This window comes from Homarus americanus, unplaced genomic scaffold (assembly GCF_018991925.1).
Source record: "Homarus americanus isolate GMGI-L3 unplaced genomic scaffold, GMGI_Hamer_2.0 scaffold8226, whole genome shotgun sequence".
Classification (NCBI taxonomy): Eukaryota; Metazoa; Arthropoda; class Malacostraca; order Decapoda; family Nephropidae; genus Homarus; species Homarus americanus.
Window position 1 is genome coordinate 2248305 of NW_024717620.1, and position 21512 is coordinate 2269816.

Here is a 21512-nt window from a genome sequence, read left to right on the forward strand (position 1 = left end):
AGCTCCCTGGGCCTGACTACGGCACTAGGTGGGCAGCTCCTGGGTGCCTGACTACGGCACCAGGTGGGCAGCCCGGGGTGCCTGACTACGGCTTTAAGTGGGCAGCTCCGGGGTTCCTGACTACGGCACTAGGTGGGCAGTCTGGGTGCCTGACTACGGCCCGAGGAGGGCAGCCCGGGGTTCCTGACTACGGCCCTGGAGGGCAGTCCGGGGTGCCTGACTACGGCCGAGGAGGGCAGCTCCGGGTTCCTGACTACACTAGGTGGTCAGTTCCTGGGTGCCTGACTACGGCCCTAGGTGGGCAGTTCCTGGGTGCCTGACTACGCCCTAGGTGGGCAGCCCGGGGGTGCCTGACTGCAGCAGAGGGCAGCTCCTGGGTGCCTGACTACGGCCCTAGGAGTAAGCAGGTATTACATGACTCAGGTATACGGTAAGTACAGCATGAAACACAACCTTTTAATGGAGTTATTTAGAGACAGTGAACGGTTGGGGATAACACACAGTTATTAGAACACTTACCCTGTGTGTGTTAGGACTACCAGGCAATCTTGACCCAACATAAGGTGGTGCAGGGTCCATACAAGGGTAATAGTGGGTTATACATACTGTATAATAAGGAGTAAAGATAAAACCCAACCCATACCCAAGCAACCGTCAAGACCGACGCTGTAACCTATCAACCATCCAGGCTTGTTTAAGTAGTGCGCGATGACGTCACACCCTGTCAGTTTGCACCATAACGAGCGACGTATTCCCGTAGTTGACCGTACTGTACATAGCTGGTGCAGCACAACGCAGCTCAGTGTTAACATCAAGTAACAATGGCTGCCCCGATGTCCGGTCAGTGTTTAGACAGCTGTTAAAAATAATTATTTAAAGTAAAGTAGAGAATTAATGATAAGTTAAATAGAAAATAATCATCCGCTTGTTGCTGTAAACTGTAATTTTAGTGTCAAGTATCATGAAGCCGTCCAGTTTACTCACTAATAAGATTATTTAAGGAGGACTAGTGTTCGGAACCTTTGATAAAGCAGACATTTTGAAGTGAATAATTGAGTCATTTCATCCTATGTCCACCGCGGCGTTCAGAAATTATTTTAATGCATTTATCAATGACAATGCCATCGACTGTATTGGTTAGGTATGTGTGTGTTGGTAGTTAACAAGAGTGCGGTATGATAGTTTGGGTGCGGGGTAGGGAGGGTGGAGTTCCAAGGTACAGGTCCGCGTCGTATCGTGCTCCATGCAGCATGGGTTACCCAACACTATGTGAACAAGGCCCGGTGCTACAAACAACACTGTCAATCAAACTTTTTCAGCTTTTAACACCTTTCTCGCACACTGTTTTACCAACTGTATACAATAAGAGTAAAGTTTTCATATAATAACTTGTCGGTAGTGTGTGTGACGCTGTCGTCCGTCCTAGTAAACTGTTGTAAAGTGTCGCAGGTTCACCAGGAATTCAGCTGATAGCTTCACCAAGTCAGTGGTGCTGTAACGCTCTTCATGAGTGTGTCACCATCAGCTCTCCTCACCATTGTTTACACGAGTGCGAGAATACATCATCCTGCAGACAGCTTTCCGTGATCCCGGAGGTAAGTCTTCACTGTAGCCTTAAGATGAGGAACAGATAACAAACACAAACTTATTTATTATATTAACTTGGTGACTAACACAGTTAAGTGGAGAAAATGTCAAATGTTACCTATACAGATATTATTGATATGTTGTACTGTACTGTACTGTACTGTACTGGTTCTTATTATACTGTACTGTATTATACTGTACTGTACTGTACTTTATTATACTGTACTGTACTGTATTATACTGTACTATACTGTACTGCACTGCATTATACTGTACTGTTCTGTACTGCACTGCATTATACTGTACTGTTCTGTACTGTATTGTACTGTATTATACTGTACTGCATTATACTGTGCTCTACTACACTGTACTGTTCCGGGGAGTGACAGCGCGTTTTGCAACCATGCAATCAATAGCACCACTTGCAATTGGCCTTGACAGTCACCTTGGTGACGTGTGTAACGACGACAAGTGTAAGACACTCCCGTACTGTACACAGGTGTATGACACTCCCCAACTGTACACAGGTGTAAGACACTCCCCAACTGTACACAGGTGTAAGACACTCCCCAACTGTACACAGGTGTAAGACCTCTGTACTGTACACAGGTGTAAGACTCTCCGTACTATACACAGGTGTAAGACACTCCCAGCTGTACACAGGTGTACACTCTCTAACTGTACACAGGTGTAAGACACCCTGTACTATACACAGGTGTAAGACACTCCTGTACTATACACAGGTGTAAGAACACTCCAGCACTATACACAGGTGTAAGACACTCCCAACTGTACACAGGTGTAAGACACTCCCAACTGTACACAGGTAAGACACTCCCCAACTGTACACAGTGTAAGACTCTCCTGTACTATACACAGGTGTAAGACACTCCGTACTATACACAGGTGTAAGACACTCCAACTGTACACAGGTAAGACACTCCAGTACTGTACACAGGTGTAAGACCTCCTGTACTATACACAGGTGTAAGACACTCCCGTACTGTACACAGGTGTAAGACTCTCCCGTACTATACACAGGTGTAAGACACTCCCCAACTGTACACAGGTGTAAGACACTCCCCAACTGTACACAGGTGTAAGACACCCTGTACTATACACAGGTGTAAGACACTCCTGTACTATACACAGGTGTAAGACACTCTGCACTATACACAGGTGTAAGACACACCCCAACTGTACACAGGTGTAAGACACCTCCAGTACTGTACACAGGTGTAAGACACTCCCTGTACTATACACAGGTGTAAGACACTCCTGTACTATACACAGGTGTAAGACACTCCCGCACTATACACAGGTGTAAGACACACCCCAACTGTACACACAGGTGTAAGACACTCCAGCACTGTACACAGGTGTAAGACACCCTGTACTATACACAGGTGTAAGACACTCCTGCACTATACACAGGTGTAAGACACTCCCGTACTATACACAGGTGTAAGACACTCCAACTGTACACAGGTGTAAGACACTCCAGTACTGTACACAGGTGTAAGACACTCCTGTACTATACACAGGTGTAAGACACTCACCCAACTGTACACAGGTGTAAGACACTCCTCGAATTATACACAGGTGTAAGACACCTCCTGCTATACACAGGTGTAAGACACCCCAACTGTACACAAGGTGTAAGACACTCCAGTACTGTACACAGGTGTAAGACACTCCCTGCACTATACACAGGTGTAAGACACTCCGCACATACACAGGTGTAAGACACTCCCAACTGTACACAGGTGTAAGACACTCCCAACTGTACACAGGTGTAAGACACTGTACTATACACAGGTGTAAGACACTCCAACTGTACACAGGTGTAAGACACCAGTACTGTACACAGGTGTAAGACTCTCCTGTACTATACACAGGTGTAAGACACTCTGTACTATACACAGGTGTAAGACACTCCCAACTGTACACAGGTGTAAGACACTCCTGCACTATACACAGGTGTAAGACACTCCAACTGTACACAGGTGTAAGACGCTCCCCAACTGTACACAGGTGTAAGACACTCCAACTGTACACAGGTGTAAGACTCTCCTGCACTATACACAGGTGTAAGACACTCCCGTACTATACACAGGTGTAAGACACTCCCCAACTGTACACAGGTGTAAGACACCCAGTACTGTACACAGGTGTAAGACTCTCCCTGTACTATAACACAGGTGTAAGACACTCCCCAACTGTACACAGGTGTAAGACACTCCGCACTATACACAGGTGTAAGACACTCCCCAACTGTACACAGGTGTAAGACTCTCCGTACTATACACAGGTGTAAGACACTCCCCAACTGTACACAGGTGTAAGACACCGCACTAACACAGGTGTAAGACACTCCCAACTGTACACAGGTGTAAGACTCTCCGTACTATACACAGGTGTAAGACGCCCAACTGTACACAGGTGTAAGACACTCCAACTGTACACAGGTGTAAGACTCTCCGTACTATACACAGGTGTAAGACACTGTACTATACACAGGTGTAAGACACTCCAACTGCACACAGGTGTAAGACACTCCAACTGTACACAGGTGTAAGACACTCCTGTACTATACACAGGTGTAAGACACCCCCAACTGTACACAGGTAAGACATCCTCACCATACACACAGGTGTAAGACACTGAAGGTGTAAGACACTCCTTATATACACAGGTAAGACCTCCTACTATGCACAGGTAAGACACCCTCAACTGTACACAGGTGTAAGACACCTACTCACAAGGCCAGTGTAAGACACTCCCCAACTGTACACAGGTGTAAGACTCTCCTGTACTATACACAGGTGTAAGACATTCCCAACTGTACACAGGTAAGACACTCTCAACTGTACACAGGTGTAAGACTCTGTACTAGTACACAGGTGTAAGACACCTGCACTACACAGGTGAAGACTCCTAATGACACAGGGAGATCTCAACTGTACAGGTGTAAGACACTCCCCGTACTATACACAGGTGTAAGACACTCAACCTACACAGGTGTAAGACACCCCGCACTATACACAGGTAAGACACTCCCCAACTGCACACAGGTAAGACTCCCCGGTCTGTACACAGGTAAGACACCCCGTACTAAACACAGGTGTAAGACACCCCAACTGTACACAGGTGTAAGACCTCCTGACTCACAGGTCACACTCCAACTGCACACAGGTGTAAGACACTCAACTGTACAAGGTGTAAGACTGCACTGTACACAGGTGTAAGACACCCTGTACTGCACACAGGTGTGAGACACTCCACTACTGTACACAGGTGTAAGACACTCCAGTACTGTACACAGGTGTAAGACACCTCGATTAAACACAGGTGTAAGACACTCCGACTGTACACAGGTAAGACTCAGTACTGTACGTGTAAGACACTCCTGTACTAAACACAGGTAAGACACCTGTACTGTACACAGGTGTAACACACCAGTACTGTACACAGGTGTAAGAAGACACTCCAGTACTGTACACAGGTGTAGACACTCCAGTACTGTATACAGGTGTAAGACACCTAGTACTGTACACAGGTGTAAGACACTCCTGTACTGTACACAGTGAAGACACCCAGTACTGTACACAGGTAGATACTCCAGTACTGTACACAGAAACAAGATTGGTAAGACACCCAGTACTGTACACAGGTGTTAGACACTCCATTTAAGGTACGCTGTGTAGACATTCAGTACTGTACACAGGTGTAAGACACTCAGTACTGTACACAGGTGTTAGACATCTAGTACTGTACACAGGTGTTAGACATCTGAATGTGCAAGACACTCCAGTACTGCACACAGGTGTAAGACACTCCAGTACTGCACACATGTAAGACACTCTACTGTACACTGATGACCTGACCATCAGAAGACCTATTTAAGCGCTGCTCTTGCTAAGCAGTCTCACCAACAATGTACCACTTTCAGCCAATGCTCGGCCCATTCCCCACGTCCTTCTCCCCGACCCATCCTCACCACCGGGATATCAACATAATCAAAAGTGACATTTCGTTTCGGAAAGACGTGGAACCAGTGTTCAACAGTTATGAACAGTGTTTAAGCCAGTGAATTCAGTACTAAACAGTACTAGTGAGAGCCGTGACTCACCAGTGAGATAAGCACCACTGGGAACTGACCACCATCTCCTGACAAGGCGGTGCAAATCAGTCCACCCTGAGAACAACAACGGGTCGGCTTCACACTTGACTTCGAAATAACACAACACCACCCAGTAGGGTGGGGATAGGTCAACAACTGCAAATATGTTGCCTGTATAACAAGTGAACTACCTTGTGTTGAGCACTGTGTCGTGTGTAGGTGTAGGTGCCCGCGAGGCAAGGCCTATACCCTTGTGGTCACCCTCGGCCATATGGTGCTCCTCATAGTGTGCCAAGCTGGTTAGTTCTTTTGAAACTAAAATTGACTTTGATACTGTATCTAACTAGAAAAACAGAGATACTATTAAGAACAAGTGAAGTGTAATAAAAGTGTTTATAAACTGAGAAAACTCCTGTTACCTTAGTCCCCCGACACCACACTCCCTCCGCGGGAGGCCCGCTCATGGCCTCCCCTCACACCGCTAATACGCTGTAGATGACAGTCTCCTTTGTCCTCTAAGAGGGTTACGCCTCCCAACCACCGCTGACTTCCTAGGAGTGTCAAGCAGTCCTCGGCCCTCTGACGTAGGCATATAAGTCGAGCCCTGTAACTCCACCATGTCTGAGTTGACTGGAGACCCAGCTACTCGCTTTAACTCTCCTGATGCACTGAGTGAGCCAGGCGACTGTGGTGTTGACCTTGACACCAACGGAGAAGATGGCTTTCAACTAGTTCAGTCCAGGAACAAGCGGAAGGCGGAAAAGGCAGAAAGACTTAGAGACAATCAACTACAACCACAACCCCCCATGAGAGTAAGATTATACTTCCCTGAAGGTACATCACCTGAAGACAAGTATCTCTGGCTGAACGATGCGGAAGACAAACACCCAGAGGCTGAGTTTCAGTTCAGAGTCGGTACACAAGATCATGTTCTGATTAGAAACGACCCAGCAGTCATACAGGATCTCCTCACCAGTAGCATAAGGGGAATAACCATGGAACAATCATCCCAACCACCGAGCAAGAAAACCATCTTAATCATAGGGCTCGACCAGTACCAGACCCCTACACTACTAGAAGTCAATCCCTACATCAGAAGGACGAAGCGACTCAGGGGCAAGAATGCAGTCATTGCAGACTGGGTTGGCTCGGAAGACCCACCCAAGACCATTCGAGTCCGTGGTGCCTATCGGACTCTGAAGGTAACTCTCTATCAGCCCCCTAACCGGAGGTGTTACAACTGTCAGCACTGGGGCCATGTGGCCCGGTTATGCCCCTCGACTAAGCCGTGGTGTGGTCTCTGCTCAAGGCAACATGCAACACAGGTTTGCAGAGATACAGTTGCTCAAGGGGGTGTCATCCAACAGAAGTGTATTAACTGCAAAACAGTTGGAGTTCCTGTATGGCACCCTAACTGTTCTAGAGCTCCTACACCCCTTCAGCGCCCAGACCCGCCACCCAGGCAGGTCTCAAGAAACACTAATGCTGCTAGGGTACTCCCTACGGCCAACCCCTGGCCCGCCCTCCCCACCAAAGCTCCAGGATCATCACCAGCAGTCATCGAAAGATCAGCATGGGGCAACACAGACGTACCGACACAACAGGTAGCTGCCAACACACTCCATGAACACGCACAACGTGAAGAGATCAATGATTTGAAAAATGAAATTAAAGAACTCAAAGCTCAGTTTACAGCTCAAACTGAAATGTTAAGGAGCCTCTGTGATACACTAAAGGAAAAAACACCACCAACACAGTGCAGCAGCTACGGAAAAATTACAGTCAAACTGAAGACATTCAGATGTCAGTACCAGATGTGGAAACTCAAGACCCACCAGGAACTAGTGTCCACGCAGAGGAAAATAGTGATACTGGTAACAGTTCTACTGATGCCTCTGTGGACATGGTCAGTGAAGATGAACAAACACAAACAGAAAATGGTGGTGATGTCGAGTGTAACCAAAGTGTGTTGTTGTCTGCCAATGAAATACAACAATTGTTGAGCCGTACATGCTCCAGAAATGTTTCAAAAAGGTTAACTGGCCTACTGCCTGCCGAAGGGACAGGCAGCGCAGAAAAGAACAGTATCATACAGTGCCTTTTGCTTCTTTCCAAATACATTTCATAATGGCCAGTGTTAATACCAGACAAAGTTCCAAATACATTTCATAATGGCCAGTGTTAATACCAGGCAAAGATACAGAGCGGTGAAGGTGATGAGTTGGAACATCTCATCCCTTAGAAAACGATACCCTGACCTACACCAAAAGGTGTGACTGAGGACATCGATATTGTGTGTCTGCAGGAGTGTCTCACACCTAATGGTAAGCCCCCACCCAGTCTGCCCAATTATGTGTATTATGATCCTAGTTCTACTCACACATGTTTGATGTATGTTAAGAAGTCACTCCCGCATGTACCTCTTGTATCCAAAAAGACTACCAACCTTCAATACCATGGGATCACTATCCACCTGGGCAACTCCACACTCAACGTGCTAAACGCCTATGCTCCCTCAGATCAGTTTCAGTACACAGATCTCCCAGACTTTTTACACACTGAGCCCACTGTCCTGATGGGTGACCTGAATACTAGACACAAGAAATTAGGTGACTCCACCACTAACACCAATGGTAGGAGACTTATCTCACTTCTCAGCGCATATGAAGATGTTCAAATTATAGGTAATAATGAACCAACACACATCTATGGCGGGGGTCTAGACAAATGTATTGGCTTTAATCTATCATACACAACTCATAGCTCTGATGTTGTCACTGATCTTATGTCTGACCACAGCCCAATCCAAGCTAGTATACATGTAGCCAATGACACCCCCACTGGTGGTAAACTCAACAGACGTAGAATCACAGTCAAGCAAGAACATGAAAGCCAGTTCATAGACTTCATCCATGACTGGTACAAGGACTACAAGCCTGACAACTACCAAAGTTTCCATGACGATCTGATAGATAGGACTTATGCATACTTCACCAACAATGCCTCCACCAAAAAAAGGAGAAAACGTGGTCAGCATAATGGGAACAGGCAACAGCAGTGCTATAATGACCCTGAGCTGAAAAAACTCAGGGCTAGGGTCAGGAGGGTGGGTAAGGGTTACAGACAATGTAGAACACCTCAAATGTTACAATTGTATCAAGCTTCCCTTGCTGCTGTCAGGGAACGTGTAAACGAACTCAGACAAAATGCATGGGAGACATATGTCAACAGCCTGAACCAACACACATCCCTCAGCAAAGCCTGGAAAGACATAAACATAATCAGAGGTAAAAACAGAAGACACGTCTCCCATCCAAACCCTCTGCAAAAGTCGAATGAGCTAATAGCAAAATGGGCTCATGTGTCGAGCTATGACATGTTACCAGCTGGGACTCGGGGACTCCTTGATGCGAAGTCTGTAGAGAGAAGTAATCTTATTAGCTTTATGCTGGGCAAACAGCACGATGAGTGTGATGTTCCATATACTGAGTGGGAGCTTGACGCCGCCCTCGCCAGGGGTAGGTCTACTTCCCCTGGAGAGGACGGAGTCACCTACAACATCATTAGACTACTAAGGCGCGTGCCAGGCAATCCATTGTTGGTATTGTACAATATGAGTCATGCCGAGGGCCAACTACCCACATCATGGACCAGCAGTATTGTTGTACCAATACCGAAACCAGGACAGCCTGATGCCTTTCGTCCCATATCACTAACCAGCTGCCTGTGTAAAACCTTTGAGAGGATGGTTCTTGGCAGACTCTTATATAGAATCAGAGAACACATGTCTCCTAACATAAATGGCTTCACCCATGGTAAAGGTGTACATAATTGCATCACCACATTCCTAACTGTGCATGGTGATGAAAGGCACAGATACACCACATTTCTTGACCTAAAAGCTGCATTTGATATTGCCAATAGGCAACTGATATTGTACGAACTAGCCAAAATGGATATAGGAGGTAGGCTGTTACACTGGATAAGTGGTTACCTAACCAACAGAAGGGCTGCTGCACTGTTTCAGGGTTACAAAAGTGAAGTTAAAGATATGCAACTTGGTACCCCTCAAGGTGGAGTACTTAGCCCCACTTTGTTCAATGTTCTTATGAATGCATTATTAAATTTAATACCAGACAACCCCAGCAATATCTCAATCAGCTATGCTGATGATATTCTTATACATACTAAAACTCATCGTGAAATGCAAACCACCCTGAACCATGTATACGCAGCCTGTGAACACCTCGGTCTTATTATCTCCACTGACAAAACTAAGGTGTTCAACAAACAAGCTGGTAACCGCAAACGCGGCCCCGCCAAGTTCAAGATAGGTAACAACACTATTGACTATGTTTCTTCCTTTAAATATCTTGGTGTTTCCGTCCCTTGTACCCTACCTGCCATACAACAGCTAACCCGCCAATGTACTGACAGACTGAGACCTCTTAGAAGTGTAGCGGGGTACAGCCCGCACTATGGTGCTAATATTAGAATTGTTAAAACAATGTACCTAGGCTATATAAGATCTCTGATAGATTACCACGCACCAGCCCTGGTCATTCGTGACGGGAAAGGCGTTGACAAGCTCGAGAAAATGCAAAATAAAGCCCTCAGAATTATCCTAGGATGTCCCATGAGCACTAAAGTACTTAATATGAGGAAAGAACTAGGTATACCCACTACCCAGTGTTAAAGATAGAATAATTGAAGTCAACCTCATGATAGCCCTGAGGCTTCTGCGTGGCGATCCTGATAACATTGTTTCCTTAAAATTGCTAGAATGTATGAACCATGGGACTACTGAGTCTAAATGGATCCAAACTACAGCTACACATATGAAGATGTTTGGACTAGACCACCTGTACAAAGTTGAGACACAACAGCGCTTCCTGCCACCCTGGCGGACAGTTCCCTTCGATATCACAATACCGACGTATCCGCCTAAAAAATTAATTATACAAAGCATTTATCTCCAACACACTGCCAAATTGAGAGCTCTTGAACACATACACACTCTACAGACTGATGATAATATCACACAGACCATCTACACTGATGGATCTCTAAACACCGCCTGTGGGAGGGCTGGAAGTGCTATTGTTGTGACTCAACCTGACGGTAATATAATTGAGAAAGGAGTTAGAATTAACAACTGGGCATCCACTCTACAAACTGAGTTAGTTGCCATACTCGCAGCTATTAAATTCATTGAAACCACTGTTACTGACAGTCTCATCATCACTGACTCTCTATCCTCACTACTTGCCCTTGGTACCCTCGACTCAGGTTGTCACGCTCTTGTCTCTGAAGCCAGACACAAATATGCGTGCCTTGTTGACCGGGGTGTCAGGGTCAAACTGTTGTGGATCCCCTCTCACATAGGCCTCATAAAACATGACAGAGTTGATGCCCTCGCCAAACTCGCGTCTAACAAAGACACCGTTGAATACAATTTGGGTCTGTCAAAAAGAACCCTTAAAACTGTAATTAGGAAAGAACTTATTGATGAGTTTGACGTAAGTAGACAAGTGCAAACAGGCACTAGTCGATCCATAGGTTACCATGATGAGATGTATCAAGTGAAACATGTATATGGAGCAAGTAACAAGATCACTAGATTACAAGATGTTGTAACCGCTAGATTAAGGTTAGGATATAAGTACCTTTGGCAGTATGTTCCTCAAGCAGATGTAAACAAAACTAAATGTAAAGTGTGTGGCCACACACTTGAACACTACGTCCTCGACTGTGTGAAGATAGAACCTTTAGGGACAGGTCCAAGCACACTGTGTGTGAAATGGCACAACACTTCATCTCTAATGGCAAGATAGCCGACACATTAAGATTGTATCCACTTTTTTGCACTTAGTAACTATATCAATTCTCATGTACAGAACCAAATACGCAATGTGCTTGAATACCTCCCACGTAAATGTGAATAACAAAGTGTGAGGCCAGACATACTGCCTCACACGCCTGTTCTCACGCATTTGTGAATAAGTTACCCTTTATGTATAGAACTAAACAAATAATGTAAATGAAATACTGTGTAACTTTCAGTGCCATAATATCCTGACAACGGGGGTTAATTATTATGACCCGTTGTAAACCCTACTCTGTAATCCTTTTGCGCTACCGCTCACAGGATGAGTGTGGGGTGCACAATAAAGTAGCCGCTGCAAGCGGCAAAATCAAAATCATCCCGTACTATACACAGGTGTGAGACACACCCCAACTGTACACAGGTGTAAGACTCTCCAGTACTGTACACAGGTGTAAGACACTCCCGTACTATACACAGGTGTAAGACACACCCCAATTGCACACAGGTGTAAGACACTCCCGCACTAAACACAGGTGTAAGACACTCCCGTACTGTACACAGGTGTAAGACACTCCAGTACTGTACACAGGTGTAAGACACTCCAGTACTGTACACAGGTGTTAGACACTCCAGTACTGTACACAGGTGTAAGACACTCCAGTACTGTACACAGGTGTTAGACACTCCAGTACTGTACACACGTGTAAGACACTCCCCTACTGTACACAGGTGTACCACGCCCAATAATGGTTGTACCACGCCCAATAATGGTTGTACCTCGCCCAATAATGGTTGTACCACGCCCAATAATGGCTGTACCACGCCCATATATGTTTGTACCACGCCCAATAACGGTTGTACCATTTTCATATATAGTTGTACTATGACTAGTTACCAAGATACAGAGCACTATGAACATAACTTCATATTGATAGTGAAGCCTGGAAGGGTTCATATCATAACTTGTGTGTTCGTGCGTATGTTGCCCCGTGAGAGTTATCGTGGGCCTCCATGTGCCCAGGTGGGATGGTCAAAGTATTACACTATAAGTGTGTCAAATGAGGAGTGACTGATCCACATGTAATTTATGGTTTTTGAAATATGTAGTTAAATTAAACACGTTTTTTCATATAGTTATGCGAATGATGGAAAATAACAGATAGAGATGGGGTGTGGTGGAAGCGCTGTAAACGTTGTGTGGATTCACTGGGTGGTTTGGAAGTGTTTATTTCCATTCATACTTTCGTAACTACAACCTATGGTAATTTTTCTTCGTGTTCATATATAATGAAGATAATGCAGAGTATAAAATGCCATATACAATATTTATACATAATATCATCTATACAGCTGTACTATGACTGTGTTGTTCGTGGGTGTGTTGCCTCGTGATAGTTAGAGTGGTCCCCCGTCCAGAAAGGACACTGTACTAACCTCCAGCACCGACCCAGGTGGGCTAGAGAATATGGTTTCCGACTGTACCACGCCCTCACACGGCTATATCACACCCACTGAACACTGTCTATAGACGATTGTTCACCTTAGATGATTATATCACACAAATGGATGTTCCACGCCCTCACTCATCAGTACCACGCCCACACACTTTAGTACCACGCCCACACACATCAGTACCACTCCCACACACATCAGTGCCACGCCCACACGCGGATGTATTATGTACCAACAAGTGTGTGCAATTCTCTCATGATTGTACCACGCCCATACACGATGTACCATAACAACAGATGATTATACCACGCCCCCACACGATGTACCATAACAACAGATGATTGTACCACGCCCAGCCACGATGTACCATAACAACAGATGATTGTACCACGCCCACACACGATGTACCATAACAACAGATGATTGTACCACGCCCCCACACGATGTACCATACCAACAGAAGATTGTACCACACTCAAAGTTATCCCATATCTACAGACTGTTGCACCACACTTAGAGAGGGGTGTAGTGTACCACGCCTTCAGATGACTGCACCACGGCCAGTGCTCAGCGCCATCGCTCCTGTAGTCAGGGAAAATGGTGAGCTTTATTATATCATATCGTATCATATCATATCATATCATATCATATCATATCATATTATATTATATTATATATTATATTAAATTATTATTATTTTTATTTTGTTAATCAGTTTTTACCTCATTTTATTTACCCATTAGCCTTTTTTATAACCTTTATTTATCTATTTCTTGATACCGTTTGTCTGGTAACATTATCTCTCTCTCACTGTCTGCTTCACTTACTACTATGATTACGCGAGCAGCCTGACACACCTCTCAATAACGATATAGACACTTGTATTGAATATATATATATATATTGTGTGAGGGAGGGTTAATATAATAATAATAATAATAATAATAATAATAATAATAATAATAATAATAATAATAATAATAATCATAATAATAATCATAATAATAATCATAATAATAATAATAATAATAATAATAATAATCACATTAATAATAATAATAATAATAATAATAATAATAATAATAATAATAATAATAATAATAATAATATGCTGTACACTAACACTCACGCAGGCCGCCAACAACCCTGGGGAGTGCAGCGTCTGCCTAGACAGTTACAACGAGAGAGAGAGACGGCCGCGCTCCCTGCCCTGTGGTCACGCCTTCTGCTCCTCCTGCGTCACAGACCTCATCAAGAGAGACAAGCTGACCTGTCCCTCTTGTCGCGTTTCCCACAAGGCCACGTCCACCTCTCAGTTCCCGATATGCTACGGTATGGAAGGACTTATCAGAGCATTGAAGGTTCACCAGGTTGCTCCCACAGCGGCTGAACAAGGCGTCGACGAGAATCTACGCTCTCTCTTGCAGGAGCAGGACTACAGTATGGACGCCCTCGACGAAGTCTATCAACATTTGCTGGACCAACTGAGCATGTATGAATCCGAGTTGGCCCATCGTCAGGATGACCACCAAGGACTCATTACCAAATTACAAGAATTGATGGAACAAAATCAAGCCATAACAAGACTCCTGAAGGACGAGCAGGACAGTGTAGAGGCTGTCATGAAGGATATTGACGACCGTAGGAACCAGGGACACATACTGAAGGCTTGTCTGGCCTTAGTCACCACCACCCAGGAAGCCCATGCTGTCAGGCAGGATTTTTACACCTACAAACTATCGACACAAGACTTGGTCCACACGTACCAGCAACAGTTTCCGGACGTTGATGTTCTCTATAGATCACTGAGGGTAAGATGATGACGCCTTTAGTCCTGACTCAATAACGAGTCCATCAAACTATATTAGTTATGATAATTTTAGTTTACTGACACTAGGTAAAAGTTAAGTTAGGCAACGGCTAATTTATCCCCCGCCCCCTTGTGTGGGCTTGACCGTGCTGTTACATCATTAACACAGGGTATGGTGGTGAGTGGTGCGTCCTTCGTCATCACAGGCGTCTAGGTGTAAACTGTAACTAAAGTGACCCTGTGATGTTCCTATGGTGTATTATGGTGGCTGGTAAACAACTGCCTGAGGCACATGGTGAAAAAACAACATTATTATTTAATAAATAAATTAATGTTTAGGAGTAAAAATCCGTGACAACGATTGGCTCAGGTCCTTAGGACAAGTTTATGGACCATTAAGGCAACAAAATAATGAAATATTACGGTATGAAAATTTTCGGCCGTCACAATTGTTACTGAACGTCATAATTTAGTGTTCACATAAAACTGGCCGTGACCTGTACTGTGTGTGGTCAATGATACAGACTCAACACCTTCAGTACTTAGGTGGTGAATCTCATCAAAGTTATCTGAGCTGTTTGGGGGAGTTAATGGTCCTACCGAGCTTAATGTGTAATTGTCTGTCCCCTCAGGAGTTATCACGTACACATTGAGGATTTATGACAGCGGTTCCATAATGTTCTGCGAGCCAGTTCATGTATATACTGGTAACTGTTCCTTAACTAACACTTACTTAATCGATAATATCACACACACACACACACACACACACAACAATGGGCAAGGATTGTTCATCAACCTGTTATCTTGGTTGAGGAGTCAGAGAACAAATAACTGTGAGTGAGAGAACAGTATAACAGTGAGTCAGAGAACAGTATAACAGTGGGTCAGAGAACAGTATAACAGTGAGTCAGAGAACAGTATAACAGTGAATCAGAGAACAGTATAACAGTGAGTCAGAGAACAATTATAACAGTGAGTCAGAGAACAAATAACTGTGAGTCAGAGAACAGTATAACAGTGAGTTAGAGAACAGTATAACAGTGAGTCAGAGAACAGTATAACAGTGAGTCAGAGAACAAATAACTGTGAGTCAGAGAACAGTATAACAGTGAGTCAGAGAACAAATAACTGTGAGTCAGAGAACAGTATAACAAGACCTGGAGAGTTCACTTTATAAAGAACAGAATGTAATCAAACTGCCAATTGGTTATGACAGGTGAGTGTAGTGACAGATGGTTATAGTGACAGGTGGTTATAGTAACAGGTGGTTATAGTAACAGGTGGTTATAGTGACAGGTGGTTATAGTGACAGGTGGTTATAGTGACAGGTGGTTATAGTAACAGGTGGTTATAGTAACAGGTGGTTATAGTGACAGGTGGTTGTGTCTGCAGGTGAGGGAGTCCAGTAAAAGAACAGCGGCTATGATGACAGGTGGTACAGATGGTGAGGGTGTAGCGTCCATCCACCAGCTGCCTCCCTCCCACATCAGCATCATGGATAAAGTCAACCACATCACCTTACTAGCCAGAGTGTCCCAAACGACTCCCCTCTCAGTAAGTGAACACAGCCTGTATCTGTAGCGCTATACTGTAGCCTTATGAACACACACTAGTGGTGTTAATTTATCGGTAATGCTCCTAAATACATTATGTTAATTTACCGGTAATGCTCCTAAATACATTATGTTAATTTACCGGTAATGCTCCTAGATACACTAAGTTAATTTACCGGTAATGTTCCTGAATACACCATGTTAATTTACCGGTTATGTCCCTAAATGAACTGTTAATTTACCGGTACTGCTCCTAAGTGCACTATGTTAATTTACCGGTAATGTTCCTAAACATAAGAGTTAACGCTGAGGTAAACTTTCAGCTGGAGGAACTAAGACCTCTGATTGGTCCAGCGAGAATCTTGGTGGAGGCTGGGTGGGTGGTGGCGGTCCAGGGTCATCTCCGCTGCTCCACAATAACACTACAGGACTCTCAATTACACCTCCACACACTCCGTACCAGACCAACCCCTAACAATGCCCGTACCCTGGAGGTGAGCCACAGTGATTATTGTACATAGGTTAGGTTAGGTTAGGTCAGCTTAGGTCAAGTTTGATTAGGTTAGGTCAGGTCAGGTTAGGTTAGGTCAGCTTACATTATTTTACGTTTGATTAGGTTAGGTCAGGCTGTTGAAAAACTTAGTTCCATACACGTGACCAGCTGCTACAAGAGTAAGGACCTAGGACACTTAGCTTCTTCAGTACACCAGCAGGGCGTGTGGCCAGCACCGTCTTCACTAGCTCAGTTATCGAGTTTTTTGGCGGCACAAAATACTCCACTTATCGGCGGTCACCAGCCCATGAAGCTGTGTAGGATGACGAGTGTGTAGACAGTCAATGGCTTATCATCACCAAAGTTCATCAGGACCAAAACACAAATGTAAGTGTCTGCCGGAAAACTCACGCGTAATGTTTCCTGGGACGTAAACGGTGCTGTTCATTCAGTAGTCTGGCCAACTGGTACTGTAACACCGTTAATAATATCTGCTACACTGAAACTCTGGAAAGATTCAAGATGAAAAGTTTAAGAGTTAGCTCCGACATTCAGATGGGTCTCCTCCAGCACGACTTGACCAGTGCACTAACGACTCAAACAATTCGTCGTCTTGGTTTATTTATATTAGACTATCCATCACACTGCTCTTTCAGATTCTCATTTATTCCCTAAACTTAAAAAACATCTTCGAGGACGACGTTACTCTTTGGAGGTTAAAGTCAAGAGGACTTTGAGGAATTGGTTCTGTCAACAAGATATAGAGGTCTACCCTGACGGCAGGTTAAGAGTAAACCTCAGTGCAGAATTATAAATTAGAAGGCATTATTTTCCAGCGGTCCCTCGTAGTTTGTCTAAAGTTATATTGTAGAAACATGAACTGGTGAGTGATCTTGTTGTAGCAGTAACAGAGCAGTCCTGTAGATAGTGACGAGTGATGATGATAACAACACGTGAGTGAGAGCGACTGTCACAAGTATTGAAACTCAATTATTTCCCCAAATATCAATAATAAAACCAGTGTGATAATGTCAACTTGACCCACAGTATTAATAAAGCAAAATCATTGAACTATAAAGGTGAGTTGAAGGAAACCTTTACAGGCACAAGTTAATGTACTGTACCGGAAGTCTTACTCGCCGCTCCATATTATCTTTTGTTGAGTTGTAAACGTCCAAAACCTGTTAATCAGGAAAAATTATTGATCCAATTTGTAATATTTTAGCAATATTCAGTGTTTCTTTGCAGTAATATATCGACAATGATCGGTGAGTAAATGTTAGTAATTAATGTTAATCAAGATTAAGTTAACAAATGCAGAAATCCATATAATTACAGTACTGTATTGATCAACTATAAGTTGTAATAATCAACATATGCTCCAGTATATTGTAACATCAGTTTAAGTCTATACACATTAGTATATAGGAGAGATTGTGTGTTAGTGTCAAATGGTATTATTCTTTTATTCTTCAAATTATTAGTCAATGTTATTCTCGTGTTATTTTATTGTTCAATCATTGCAGCACAGGGCTGTGATGGGCCTGGTAGACCCCACCTCCACTCTGGTCTTCCTGGACCTGGGGTGGGGAGGGTCAACTAAAGGTACTGTCTACATACGGCTGAGCCCAGACAACGGGTTGGCCAGGCAGTTCCTGCTGCTGTGTACAGGAGAACGAGGACCCTCCTACGCTGGCACCCGTATGTTGGAGGTGTACAACAAGGGTAAACCGGGGGAGCGCGTGTGTGGCGGCGACTACGACAACGTGGGGGAGGGAGTGGCCCGGCTCCTGCCGGGGCTGCAGGTGGGCCCCGAGTACAGGAAGACTCCTACCGCTGGCACTGTGAGGGCAGAGTATGGACCCGCCAGTGACAACAATGCTCAATTCTGCATCTTCACTCGAGATGCAGACTGGAAGATATCTTTTGCCTTCGGTCATGTAGAGAGAGGACTGCAGGTGGTCAGGTCAGCAGTGAAGCATAGTAACATCAAGGAGGTGACTGTGGTTAACTGTGGTGTTGTGCTGCCTCTCTAGCTTACCTTACGTCCAGGTGACCAAGCATTAGTGTATAAGGTTGTTGTGCAGAAAATACATCTATGTATTCTAAGGATCACAACACAACCTCGTCAACTAGCTACGGAGAAGATGGAAATGGTCTTCAAACAATATATTAATCATAATTATTGAAAGATTTGTGCTGCTCGTCTTTGTGCAGCTGCCTGGTTCATGGCACCTTGGTCTCCTCAGCTCCACCATTTTGGTTTAGTCTACGAAACTGGGCACCAACATGTTATACACCAGGACCCGTCCATAGATCCCAAGTTGTGGTAAGTTTTACATGATGAGAGAAGCACACGAGTCTATGATTACAGCCAGAACAACTTGGTGATCACATCCTCTCTTAGAAGTAGTATTAGAGGAGAGTTTGTTTTCAGGAGCTGGTACACGCTAATAATATGAAGGCCATGCCCAGTAGTGTCATCATCCATGTTTGTAGTTGTAGGCACCAAGAGCTTCCACACTTGCTCAGTTAGGGTTATAGTGTGCGGTACACTGACAATAATACTGGTTAGCAAAATCCTCTAAACCTGATTAGTCGGTCTCCTTGTAGCTGGTCGAGATAATCTGTTTTCCAGTGAATTACGAATAAGTGGCGTGTTTACTACGCTCAAGCTGTGGATGAGGTCCCAGTGTAAATGTATACAATATGTGTAGATAATTTTGATGGAATACAAGACTCTATCAGACCCCAGGAAACGTTAAATACCCAGGCTACAAAACACACATAAATGCTAAGGCTGTTTCTCAGTAGTGTTATGTTACGATTTGTGGTTGAAGAGTCGAGGCACAGTGACTTGAAGGAGATCCCGTATTATACTGTTTATAAGTTTGGTTGACAGTCGCGTACTTGTTATTCCTGTAACTCACTGTTAGTAGTGTGTACATTCACTTACTCAGCGTTAACCTCAGCACCGGTTCGCATGCTCAAGTAGCTACTGATTATAATCTCTCACGCCTCGGTAGTGTTAGAGACGACTCAGGGAAGATCATGGACCTACTCATTGTGTTAGCGACGTGAGTCTTGTGTACAGGCGAGTTAAGTTGTTGATGGTTGTGTCGCAGCTTCACACAGTAACTCTAGTACCAGTCATGTGTTACTACCATGTGTAACTCCTGAACAACTGTGATATTGTTTTATTACCCTGGGTCACCTGTATGTATCAGTACCATGTGTCACCTGTATGTATCAGTACCATGTGTCACCTGTATGTATCAGTACCATGTGTCACCTGTATGTATCAGTACCATGTGTCACCTGTATGTATCAGTACCATCTGTCACCTGTATGTATCAGTATCATGTGTCACCTGTATGTATCAGTACCATGTGTCACCTGTATGTATCAGTACCATGTGTCACCTGTATGTATCAGTACCATGTGTCACCTGTATGTATCAGTACCATGTGTCACCTGTATGTATCAGTATCATGTGTCATCACTATACAGTATATCAGTACCATGTGTCACCTGTGTGTATCAGTATCATGTGTCACCTGTATGTATCAGTACCATGTGTCACCTGTATGTACCAGTATCATGTGTTACCTGTATGTACCAGTATCATGTGTTACCTGTATGTATCAGTATCATGTGTTAACTGTATGTACCAGTATCATGTGTCACCTGTATCAGTATCATGTGTTACCTGTATGTACCAGTATCATGTGTCACCATCAGTATCATGTGTTACCTGTATGTACCAGTATCATGTGTCACCTGTATTTATCAGTATCATGTGTTACCTGTATCAGTATCATGTGTTACCTGTATGTATCAATATCATGTATCACCTGTATGTATCAGTATCATGTGTCACCTGTATGTATCAGTACCATGTGTCACCTGTATGTATCAGTACCATGTGTCACCTGTATGTACCAGTATCATGTGTTACCTGTATGTATCAGTATCATGTGTTACCTGTATGTACCAGTATCATGTGTTACCTGTATGTATCAGTATCATGTGTTAACTGTATGTACCAGTATCATGTGTCACCTGTATCAGTATCATGTGTTACCTGTATGTACCAGTATCATGTGTCACCTGTATCAGTATCATGTGTTACCTGTATGTACCAGTATCATGTGTCACCTGTATTTGTCAGTATCATGTGTTACCTGTATCAGTATCATGTGTTACCTGTATGTATCAGTATCATGTATCACCTGTATGTATCAGTATCATGTATCAACTGTATGCATCAGTCCCATGTATCACCTGTATGTATCAGTATCATGTATCACCTGTGTGTATCAGTGTCATGTGTTACCTGTATGTATCAGTAACATGTGTTATCTGTATGTATCAGTATCATGTGTCACCTGTGTGTATCAGTCCCATGTGTCACCTGTATGTATCAGTACCACGTGTCACCTGTATCAGTATCAAGTGTCACCTGTATGTAACTGTAACTGTCATGTGTTACCTGTATGTATCACTCATATATCACAACCATATACCATTATCGTGTTTTGTCTCACCGTGTTGCTTTCATATATATCAGAACACAGGGACACAGTGAGTCTATGGTGACCTGTGTACAAATTAGACAATCGAATGAAATGTGTTTATATTATACATATTAAAGTGTGTGTGTA

At 44.0% G+C, this 21512-nt stretch overlaps 1 protein-coding gene across 1 annotated transcript; it reads left to right on the forward strand.

Moving 5' to 3' along the window:
* Positions 1-1207: 1207 nt before the first annotated feature.
* Positions 1208-21512, forward strand: LOC121858943. Its single transcript, XM_042355597.1, has 6 exons — positions 1208-1595; positions 13488-13589; positions 14123-14800; positions 16195-16356; positions 16679-16849; positions 18375-21512. The coding sequence occupies exons 2-6, from the start codon at positions 13587-13589 to the stop codon at positions 18882-18884; spliced, it is 1524 nt and encodes a 507-aa protein (XP_042211531.1). The 5' UTR covers positions 1208-1595; positions 13488-13586; the 3' UTR covers positions 18885-21512.